At 45.2% G+C, this 12,233-nt stretch overlaps 1 protein-coding gene across 3 annotated transcripts in view; it reads right to left on the bottom strand.

Moving 5' to 3' along the window:
* Positions 1-12,233, bottom strand: part of SEMA3A (semaphorin 3A) — a 464,022-nt gene that overhangs the window by 82,916 nt on the left and 368,873 nt on the right. For all 3 annotated transcript variants that reach the window (XM_059725813.1, XM_059725814.1, XM_059725815.1), the window contains one exon: positions 1,523-1,616. In XM_059725813.1, the coding sequence (XP_059581796.1) occupies positions 1,523-1,616 (94 nt within the window). The remainder of the gene's footprint in view (positions 1-1,522; positions 1,617-12,233) is intronic.

Here is a 12,233-nt window from a genome sequence, read left to right as displayed (position 1 = left end):
AGGCCCAAGTGAAAAAAAAAGAATGTGAAAGACTAGACCCTGCTGACTCTGTGTGGTTGCATACCGTATGCACCATGTAATACTGGCTTGTCATCATCTTCTTTCTTTACTGAATATTAAAGTAAATAGTCAAGTCATTCCAGCAGCCCTGCCACAAATTAAAGTTGCTCCAGGCACCAATTTATACACTGGCCTTTTAGGCACGTGATTTTTTTTCTTTTCATTTGGAAGGTGCAAGTTGGAGCAAGGTGCGTGCTTCTTTCTTGTTTAAAAAATTACGTGTCCCCAGGGCATCTCGTCACCTGCAATCATTAGGGGCTTCTAAAAGCAGGGAAACTAGGCACACTCTGGACTATGTTTTCTTGCTTTCTTTAATGAGTCATGTCTGGTCTAAATGTAGAAATGGACATGGATGGTTATTGGGTAAAGCACTACAATTGCCTATGTTTGAAAAGTAATAAGGAAAATATCCTAGGTGAGGCTACTTGTTATTTCTGAAGGATTTTTGCAAGACAGAGAGCTACAGACTTTTGAAAATTCACTGCTTCTTCCTTGAAACTGAAACTTTATCAAACCACTAGATCTCAAGTTTTAATTACTTCCCTTGAGCCAAGTTATGTGTCAAGGACAGTGGCTAACCCTGAGAAGATTTAACTGCTTAGATAAGGGGAGGACATTTTTTTTTTCCTTGAAACAACATTCATTATTGTCCCTTTTTAAAAAAATCTGGGAATGAGATGGCAGGAGCACAACAAATTACATGTTAAAATAAAAGGGGAGGTTGAGATTTTCAAACAAATTTTCAAATAAAAGGGGAGGTTGAGATATCCAAGGCATTTAAGGCTAGGTAGAGACATTACACTTTTATTGGTGTAAGCAATCGGAAACTGGTCTATACCCTTAATAGAAGAGAAGTTTGGCACACCAAAGGGTGAACATGCATTCGGTTTGCTACCTATCTAAACTGTGCCGCTTACAGACAACTGCGTAACTTAGATCAATTCTGCCTCTGGCTTTTTGAATGTCTGCACGCACGTCTACCATTAAGATGCCTAAGATGCACGTCTACCATTAATTTAAACACAACTAACCTTGAAAAGTTCATTTTAATGTTGATCTTCTCAGTTACATTAACTGGACTTTATGTGGGTAAACCCTGGCCCCTGCAAGTTGTTAATTGTAGAATCAGCACCTAGGTGTTATGCTTATCAATTTTTGAGGAACCCTTAATCCTACTGACCTGCCTGGACTGGGGTGTCATTAACACTTTACAGAATCAAACCTTTACAGAATTAGACTTTCAAATGGGAAAAATAAAGCAAAACAGAATCTGCATACAATCACCTTATTTCTAAAAAACCCCAACACTTTGATAATCCATATTCCAAATCAACCAGGAATGATATTGAGAAATAAACAATCAACCTCTTATAAATGCTGTGGTATGAAAAATAAAACGAATTAAACTGGTGGATATGTAAGGTAAAGGTTGATCTAATTTATTTTACATTATGGCACGTACCTATCAAAAGAGAAGCTGTCAGCAACTTGGGGTCATAGGGACTTTTCCCTCGGCCATTTTCAAAATGAGAATCTTCTATTTTAAAAATGTTGTCCTGTTGAGAATAATAAAGCAACAGAATTATTTAACAAAAGGGCACCAATATTGAGTCAGATTCAATAACGTTTTATACAAAATAGAATTGCAGATGGCCAGCTTCTCAGCTGGGCCATATCAAGTTAGCCCCTGAAATCAGTCAAGCTACTCATACTTACACCAGCTGAAGATGTAGGCAAAAATATGTGCCTTGCAACTAGAATGACACTGATGAATGTCAATCAGAAACTGCTTAAAATCCAGTCTCGAGTTCTGGTCTATTCCATTCTCATAAATTTTACATTTTACTGAATTTGTTTTGAGTTGAGTGGAAGGGTGCTTGTTGAAGAACTAAGGACAGAACTTGATGGTTGGACTTTTGTGTCAAAAAAAAAAAAATAAAAACCCCACACAAAGCAGGTTTCATTAAACATGATATCCATACATTCAGAAACATTAAACTAGCATCAAATTCCATGCCCATATCTTGCTACTCCAAGCTTGAGAGCTTAGTGTCCAGTATTCCCCATCTCCTCAAAATTACTTTATGAACATTATTAGTGGTCATTTAGTTCAGTCATTTGTGATGTGCTGGTTGTAAAATCTATAAACTTGAGCATAGTATGACAAAATAAGATGATCAAACAAAACCTGAGTCAAAACTTGAACAAATAATACATACATACATTCCCCCACCCCACACACACACACACACACCCACACACATTCTTTGCATGCTTATGGCTGCAACAGATTGGGTGCTGAGAGGTTGTCTCTTCACCTGCATGTGGTGGCAGGAGACAGTAGCCAGGCAGTCACAACCCCCCTTTTTTTCCCTGTCATACTGCCACTGGAGTTGTGTTCCCATTGCATTGTGCACTGTATCAGTACACATAAAGAAGCAGTCGCTTGCCTTATGCCAAGCACAGTAGTCATATTTTACAAAACATTTTGCTTGCTATATGATAACATCTCAGTTCTTCATCTTAACTTTCAAGGCTTGGTAGAGCTCAGTACCTGTCTCTTAAGGCAGGGGTGAGCAATTATTTTAGCTGGAGGGCCGCTTAATGAGTTCTGGTGAGCTGTCGAGGGCTGCAAGGGTAGCCCAGCCCCTTGACAGGTGCCCCATCCCCTGGTCACTATTTTGGGACCAGCAGTCTCAGGCCTAACCCCTGACATTTGCCACCACAAGTCCCTTGTCTTGCCCCTGGAAATACTCCTTTTGGAAGTGGGGTGGGGTTGGGGGGGGTGCAATCTTTGAACCAGGAAAAAAAATCATATGCTAAAAGTCAAACACCTACTATAACATATTTTAATTCTATTACAAAAAATATTTTGTCATGTTTAGTGTTTTAGAGATGACTGCATAATAGTTAAAAAATAAAGTCTTAATCTTGTATATTGTGTGTGGAGGAGTGTGTAGGGTGTGGTTGGGGGTTCGTATGTGTGTATGGTGGGGTTTGGGAGGGTGTGTGGGGGTTCTGAGGGTGTGGCTGTGTGTGTGGAGGGGCATAGGGTATGTTTCAGGCATGTGTATATGTGTGGGGGTTGTGGGGGCTGGGTGTGGGTATGTGGGGTTTGTGGAAGGGTGGGGGTGCTGTGGGGACCCCTCCACATACCCCCAAAGGTGCACAGTGCCCACCACTGGCAGCAGCGGCAGCAGCAGCAGGTGGGGGGCACTCAGGGTGCTCATGGCCTGTGCAGGCACTGCCACCTGGTGGCACATGGCTCCAGCCAGAGCTGCACATGGCAGCAAGGAGCACAGCCAGGTCAGCCCACCTCTATCATGTGGGGCTCCCTGTGGCACATGTGCAGCTCCTGGCACTCATGTGCCACCAGGGGGAAACCCTGTATGATGAAGCCTGGTGCATTCCCCCCTGCCTGCCCCCACACAAGCAGGGGACATGGCTCCCGGCCATTTCTGGTGCAGTCCCACAGCTGCATGTGGTGGGGAAGGCAGCAGTTTCCATTGCATGGGGGTTCCCCTGGTGGTGCATGAGTGCTGGGAATTGCACATGCCCCATGGGGAGCCCCACAGAGTAGAGGCAAGCCAGCCTGGCTGCACTCCTTGCTGCCATGTGCAGTTCTGGCTGGAGCCATGCGCTGTCAGGCAGCACCACTTGCACAGGCCACGAGTGCCTCCACATGCTGCTACCACCAGTGGCAAGGGCTGTGTGCCATGGAGGAGTGTGTGGCAGGTTCCCACACCACCGACCCTCCCTCACACCTACACCATGCCTACCTGAGATCTGTGCTCCTGCTAGCCCCACACTCCCACCCAGCTGCATCTCCCCATTGCCCTCCACTCCTGACGCTTCCCTACCTGGTGCCCAGAGTACAGCAGAGGCAGGAGGAGCCACTAAAGGCCAGGGAAGCTGAGTGGGCCCCCTAGCAGCTGCAGCTGTGGCAGCAGCAGCCCTGCCTGAAAGCTGTGTGCTGGCTGGACCAGGACCTTTCATGAACATAGTGGGAGTGAGGTGCGCAGGCTGGGCAGGGTACAATTAGTTGGTGGGCGCCCATGGTCTGGATGAGATTGCCTGTCAGGCTGTATGTAGCCCGTGGGATGTATTTGTCCTGCCCTACTCTAATAGTAGGTACAGACATTATACTTTTACTGGCATAAGGCTAGGAATAGAAATTACATATAAACTAATAAGTGATCAGAACCTGGTTCAAATCTGTAACACAACAGTTCAGGGCACATACACCACTTTCAGAAGGCTGAAACCTGTTTAAGATGAACCTGGATGGATGTAGTAGCAGACCTAACTGATTTAGGTTATATCAGTTTATTGAATTTCTGTCCTAGTTCCCCTCCAGATTCAGGTTAAATCTCAGTCCCCCAGCATCCTAGGATGCTTTGCACCTGCCCTGCAGATCCCATCTCACCAGGTGGGTGGGCTAGCCTTAGCCGAAGGTGTCTGCTCCAGCTGAGCAGGAAGGTGTGCTCTAACACCACCCTGGCTTCTGGCCTGGACCAGTGCAGGCATATGGCTGCATTTCCAGAACAAAAGTGATTGTCTGTTCACCTGCTTATTGGTTCAATTTATGCAGCTTAGACTAACCTGTGAAAATCGAATTGATTCATCCTCTGGCTTTTTGACTGTATGTACTTAGCCTAAGTAATTGGAAACCTGTCTATACCTGTAGCAGAACAGAAGTTCAGCACACAATATTGGTCTATATCCATAACAGAATAGAAGTTTGCCACACATAGACTGGTTTAAAAATGGGAGAACCCAGTATAAGATCTGTACCTCCCCCCTTCTCCCCCAAAGGGTGAATGTGTGTTCTGTTCACTACCAATCTAAACTCTGCAGATCACAGAAAACTGTTTAACTTAAATCAATTCTGCCTTGGGCTTTTTGAATATTTGTACTTAGTCTAAGCCTTTTACGCATTTTCCTGTGCTCCTTGTCCTCGCTTTCTTTATTGCCCTGGTTTCTCTATCTTGTAAACAACTGTGTGCTTTTACTTATGCAATTGCTCTATGCCTGAAATATCCAATTATATCTAGCACATTAATGAATTTCTCCTTTCCATCATCTATATCTTTATTATTTTATTCAGCCTTCCATGTGTGAGCTCTATTCCACTATTCTTACCCTATTACTGGACTTTTCCCCCTTGTATATGATTTTATATGTAAAAGGAAAATTAGGTCTGTAATTTTTAGCAACAGACCCTCTATCTCATTCTTGGATAATAAATTAAACCAGTAAACTGATCATAATATTAGCACTTTATTATCAATCTACCTTTTCTTGGGATTTCTTCTTAATACAGATGACAATTGCTCAATGTGAGTGCCAGTGGATATTTGATAATGTTACTAAGTTACTAGCATGACACTTAAAACGGAATATTTTCCCAAGGTGATTCAGTGTGCCATTACAGGGAAAATAAGAAACAGCTGCAGAGAATTATTTAATACACGAAGGACCTGATTTTTTACTCCATTACACCTTTTTTATGTCACTGTAACTCCATTGACAATATCTTTTAACTGGCATAGCAGAGTAGAGAATCAGGGCAACAGATAACTAACATGATCTATCCTTCCTTCTGTTGGCATTTGGGTAATAACCTGTCTGGAATAGGAGGAGTAATAGAGAAATCCCACAGTGTTTTAAAATTTCAGTTTACTATATAGAGACATGTGAACTAAATTCCTGAATGTATCAGCGAATAATACTAATACTAATATTAATACTACAACTACTACTACTACTAATAAATATAGCATCATTAGGTGCCAAATGCATGTATCTTGTAGCTTGAGAGAGTCCTAATAAACACTGCTGGAAACCTAACCTACCATAAGTAGGGCAACTTGCCCAAATACATGAGCATGCAGAAGTCAGAGGAAAACTTCACTTCTCAGAATGCAAACACTAAACAAAACAAAATATTAAAGAAATAAGGCCTTGCACAGCTCTTGCACACTTGAATAAATGCAAAAAGTGATACAGAACCTAGAAACAAACACCTGGACTGTTTCATTGCCCTTTATGGCATGGTCCAAAATCTGTTTTCAGATGAGCTCACTGGTGCGAGACTGGGATTTTGACACATGAATCCGAGGTCAGAATTTAGGCCACAGAGCTTCTATAAAAATGTGCACTGATTGCTTTTATGAAGTCTGAACTTTGATCCAAAATGAAAACTCAGTTGAAGCAATAAGTTAAAGTGAAGTTTTAGTTAGACAACATTTAAGTAATTCACCAGTGGAAACGTTCTTGAACATTTCACCTTTTTGAAGCCCCTTGGGTTATATAGGGATGTGAATGCAAAGAATCATATCTCAGTGAATCAGCAAAACCTTTATCCAGAAATAGCAAGAAAAAACATAGAGAAGTCACAAACTGCTCACTGTTTCAAAAATGTGTGAGGCCTATTATATAATCAGAGACAGGAATTCATGAGAAGGCAGGCTCAACATACTTGCTGCAGTAAGAGGAAATTCTGTACAATGAAAAATTATCAGATAGATGGTCAGAGGAAGGTTATTGTAAAAAAAAATGGGCCTGATTCTCATTTCTACTAAAGCCCTTCCCTTTATTTGGTCTACTGGCAAAAAAGGAGCTTAAAACAGGGAGAAATATAATTTATTTCCATCATAATATTCCTCAATCACAGTAAACGGAAGGCTAGCTCAATTATACTGAATGTACAGTAGGGTCATTTTATTGTCATGAGCACTATAATACTATTTACATCTAGTATCCTAATGGTGTACCCATGGAATTCCCAGCTACATTAATGTAAGTTGGGGATGGAGGAGTTAGGTGTGAAAGCCAGGGCTTGGCTCTATGGTATTGTCTAAATCAGCGGTTCTCAACCTTTTGCACCTTACATCCCATCAACCATTTTGTGCACCTTCTCTTCATTGATACATCAAACAAATCTTGTCAAAATTTCACGGTTTGAGATATCTGTTGAGTCATCTATCTGAAGTGCAAACAACTTTGATTTTTTCATTCGGACAAAGAGTTGAAGTCCCACCTACATGACCTTCGCATCCCACCAGGGTTGAGAAACACTGGTCTAAATCACACTGAGCTGTGAAGCACTAACTTGCATAATACTGTGCTGGAACTGTGTTCACAGGCCAGCTGGCTCTTACTTTAGTATGAATCACTGCTTCCACACAGTGGGGATTTTCTCTGTATTAAAATACAAAACTTTGCGGGAGGATATACTATGATTGTTTCCTTGCTCTGCCCTACATACGATGGGATTTCTTTTGGGGGTATTATGGGATAGATAGGAGAAGATACATGCAGTCAAACTCAGCTATTCCCATTATTTCTCTCTTGCGAACCCATAACTCATCTCTTTTAAGGAAGCTGGAGCTATTTTCAAACAACTGCATGTGAGTACAGATACACCACAGTGTAAAGACACCACAATGTTGGTCCATCACAACTTCACGGCACCTTATAGAGAAACAGTTGACATGTCTGTTCACAGCTTCAGGTTTCCAAGCCAGTCACAATGGCTGCCTATACACATGCTTGGGGGTGGGGAGGGGTGTGTTTTCAATAGAGCAGTTCCCAGAGAGCCACTCTAATTAAAATGCCTCACTGTCATGTGTATTAAGTCCCCATGGGTTTAAAAATGGCCATGGGATGCTTTATCTAAACCTCATTCAATGATCCCCCACAGATGAGTAGATAAGCAGAGGACAGGAGGGATTTGACTGCTTATGTACTGGCATTGGTCCATAGGTCTCTTGCCATGATGGGCTCCTCTGGCCCTGCATCACAGGCAGTGCTGCCCACAACCCAGGCTGCCCAGGCACCATTCCCCATCCCCTGTACCTCCCCACCCCCACTCAAGAGGCATACACCGGGGTGCAGGGACTTGTGGTGTAAGGATGAGATGCATCTCAGTTTAAAGTGTTGCAGCTGCCAAACTTTTACTGTGCTTAATAAAGAAAACCTGTTGAAAATTGCCCATGTCTCAGCTTAACACAAAGCAGCAAAGCTTTGGTGGTGGTGGGGTATAGGGGAGGGGGCTTGAGAATCGCGTGGCAGAACCTAGAAGGGAATTCGGGATCAAGGGGAATGCTGTGTGGCCTGAACTCAACAAACTTGAAACTTTGGAGGGGAGACATGGGGTAGGGGGCTTTTTGACCCATCATCCCACTTTCAGGGGTCTGGAGTCAAAACCAGGGACTTCCCCATGCAGGACCTGACCAGCTGGATGACTCAATGTCTATCTGAGAGAGCTATGGGCTGGGAGGCAGCTTCTGGGCCAAGGGACTGGGGAAGCTGCCGGTTGGGAGGCATCACCAGAGTGGGTGCTGAAAACTGCTGGCCATCCCACATGGAACCCTCAGGTCCTGGGATCATGTCTCAAGGACTGTAGACTCATGGCTCTCAGAGACTCCTGGGACTCATGTCAGGCAGCTATCCAGAGATGGGGGGCTGCCTATCCCCACCAAGGCTGGCCACCACCTCACAATGGGACCTGAGCCAGAGGGAGCAGAAGAGCTCCTCCAGTGGGCCTCCCAGTGGGAGGGGAGGAGGAGGTAGACAAGCTGGGGCCATCTGCCCTAGTGACACCTGATGGGTGCATGGGCCAGCCTTCCCTTCCACCACCCCCCGCCCCCATTCTGAATGCTCCTGTAACCCTTCAGGACTTATCTAGAACCACTTGGGGGGCCAGAGCATATGGGGTGACTACTAGTGGTCCAGGACCATGTGCATTAACTCCCTTATCCTGCTGTTGCAACTCTCTCAACTCTGCTGCACCATTGGGTGTCTCCTTCAAACAGCAGGTGACCATCTGTACCCCCCAGTCATGCAACTTGGCAGCCTGGGTGTAAGCACCCCCTGGTCTGTCTATTTTCCCCTGTATACAGCCTGATTCATTCCTCCAGCCAGCCTTGCAGCCCCTGGTGACAGAAGTTAGTGGTGCATACCCTGAAGGCAGAGACTGCAACAAAAGGTCTTTCTAACATCTCTTCATTTTGCTGGTGCCTCATATACACATCTGTCATTTGCTCAGCAGGTGTTTGGCTGTCCATCCTGGACCTACCATGCCATACACTATGACCTGGCTTCGTGCACACATTCAGAGCTTGCAGGCAAAGGGGAGGGATTGCCTGTGTTGTGAGAATCAGAATCAGCTGGAGCCCATTGGGCCTTACCCACAGATTGGATCAGAGGGGAGGGGATAAAGTGCTGTTGGGCCATTTTCCAGCCTGTCCAGGTGTAGGACCTGGGAGTCACCCTGGCAGCAGGATCTGAGTGGCTGAGACAGTTCCCACATGGGAACTTTTCCATCACATGTGCCCCTTTCCTGAACTGGAAGGGAGGGAGGGAGATCTGGGTGGGGGGTTTCGCAAAGGGACATTATTTTCTACTTCCTGTTGCACTGTGACTGCAGCAGGTTTCAGATACAGATGCGTGATATCTCCTGTCTCTGACCTGTTCTCTGTGAAAATTGCTGTTTACCCTTTTGCCTGTTGAGCTCAATAAATACTATCCATGCATTTCCGTGAGTGCTTTGGAGGGAGGGGGAGCTATTTACACGCAAGTGCTCAAGGTATCAGAACTTAAGCTCAACTCTCCCATGGAGGGCAGCATGGCCCTAAGAGAAATGGCAAGGACATGCCAATTACACAGATGTATGATCCCACTGAATGGGACATGCCCTCTTCAGAGCTCAAGAGTGGTGGGGGTGTGTGGGGGGGAGGGAACTTAGTGCCCTAGCTGGTATCCAGGCTTCAGCTGGGGAGGGTGGAGGAAAGCAGGAAAAAGAGGTGGTTTCTATTCTGCTCATTCCTGAGAGACAAAAATCTTTCCAGCATTTACTAGCCAGTGACCTCACACCGTGAGTGGGGCAGGGTGGGTGATTCACCTTCTCCCTATGCTCCAGCATTCATGGCCACCCCACCTGCACCTCCAGCCCTTTGTGAGCTTTCCAGCTAGGATGGCTATAACTGCAGGGGGTGGCCTTTGGCAATCTCGGGCTCCACCACTGCCCATTTTTCCCTTCTCCTCCAAGGGCTTTGTGTTTCCCCCAGGACCTGAGTCCCTGGTCACTTGAAGGTGGGGCAAACTTTACCATCATGGGTTACATGTTTTCCTCATGCATAGCCTGACTCATCAGGAGAAGTTTCGGGATGGAAGGTCATGGCTCCTGCAGGCTGCACAAGTGCAGTGGTTGTTGTGGTGAAATTGGGGGGCCTGGTACATGCTCTGTGCCTCTGGGAGTGGCACAGAGACATGTGATAAGACTTGCTCTGGGCAGCCCCAGTGTGAGGAACGGTATTGAGGGGCCTCCCTGCTCCTTCTCCTCCTCTTGTGGGGTCCCTGCTGGCAATTCCTCCGAAGCACCCCTGGTTCTGGATGGTGTGTGTGGGGTGGGTGTCAACTGCCCTGTTCTTGGTGAGGAAATGGGACAAGTCCTTATAGAATGGTATACTCAGTCCAAAGACCACTTTGTAACATCAAGCACATAGTAGTAATGCCTCCTCATCAATGTGGCCTTCGCAAGGTCCTGCTTCCAGTTTCTGCCATAGACCCAAGTGTGCATCCACTGGGCAATGTGCATGAAGACATCTCTGATTCGATGCCCTACCTGGAGCTGGTGTTGGATTGTGTTTTGTGCCCCAGATGACAATGAGATCCTTTATTTCCTCGAACTGCCACTTGTGTTCCCAGGGTTGGCTAGTGGCAGCAGAGGACCAGGTTCATCCATGGTCCTCAGAGGTGCCTTTTGGGTCTCAGTGTCCATGGATGAGTGAGGGTCTGTCTGCAATGTTGTAGGTAGAGGCCGGAAGAGTGTATGGATGGTCGGACACATGAGGGTGCAGTTCTTGGTGTGTGGTTCTTATTCTCACTTCAGAGTCTTGAGGCTCCTGCTACTGCATCACCTGGGCTACGTGGCTCAAGTCACCTCCACAATCTTAAAACATCCAGAGGCTTTCAGCTGATGACCTTTGATTCTGGCAATGCCACATGCCCTGTCCTGGCTGTAAAATTCAAGGGCCTGCAGCCCACATGGTCCCTTTAGATCCAGGAGTAAATGTTCACTCACCCCAGTTTGGAGAGTCAGTGCCCCCACCCCACAACCACATCCCAGCTGCACAGAAATAACTAGTTGATCATTTACTAGGTATCTGATCAGTGAGCAAAACAGAGAGAGTCAATCGGCACTGAGTGACAATGAAGATCATGGCAGGAGCCTTCCCTCTGAAATAAATACATTTTAAAAAAGGGATGGCAAATATTTAGGACCCAACTTCATCACTCTTTTCTTATACTCCTGTAACATGGAGGACTTCAGTGTAGTGGATTGTATTACTGTCATGTTATGAATTTCCACCCCAAATAGTATTTGCCAACTTTCCATTTTTTTTCCTTTTTACTTTTTCTTTCACTATCCTTTACTAGCATTGTATAAAGTCCCCATTTGGAGGAGATTTCAGTATAAATATAGATGTCACAAGTGAGAAGGTACAAGGCAACACTTTAAAAGTGGCTGTTTTGCATTCTGACAAATTCATTTCAATATTTTAAAAAATGAATACATTTAGATATCCCATTTATAAATCTGAGCAAGGTAGAAAGTTGGGATGACTCGTGGTGACAGATGTGGTATGGGGAAAAAATAGATTTTAACAGGAAGACGATTACAAAGGAGGTCTGAGACAGAGATAAGATCATCTCCTCTCATTACTTTCCATCATCCGGACATAAGCAGTGCAAAGCTTTAGTCACCAATTCAATTCGATGGAAATTTGGCCCGATTTGGTGGCCTAATCACTGATTCCAAATCGAATCAGGAGACCCTTTAATCTCTCTGAATTGAATCGGAACCCTCTGAACCAATTCAGAGAAATTCAATGATTTGGACATAGACACAGCTTTAAATGTTTTTTCTACATACATCAAGGTACCAGGCAGCTCATGTATGCTGAGATGCTGGGGCAAAGCATCCCATGGAAGTGTAAGGGGTCCCCAGCACGCTCAGCAGCACACCCAGAAGTGGACCAGAAGCACTTCCAGGTCTGCCACCAAGCACATGGGGGGACTCCCCCTGCGCTCCCGTGGGACGCTCCGTCTGTCCCACCATCTCAGAGTTCATGCCTGGCACCTTGAAGTATGTAGAAAAAACATTC

Source organism: Alligator mississippiensis, chromosome 4 (genome assembly GCF_030867095.1).
Source record: "Alligator mississippiensis isolate rAllMis1 chromosome 4, rAllMis1, whole genome shotgun sequence".
NCBI classification, from domain to species: Eukaryota; Metazoa; Chordata; order Crocodylia; family Alligatoridae; genus Alligator; species Alligator mississippiensis.
Note: the sequence above shows the minus strand (reverse complement) of the source record. Positions and strands in the feature narration are given on the sequence as shown.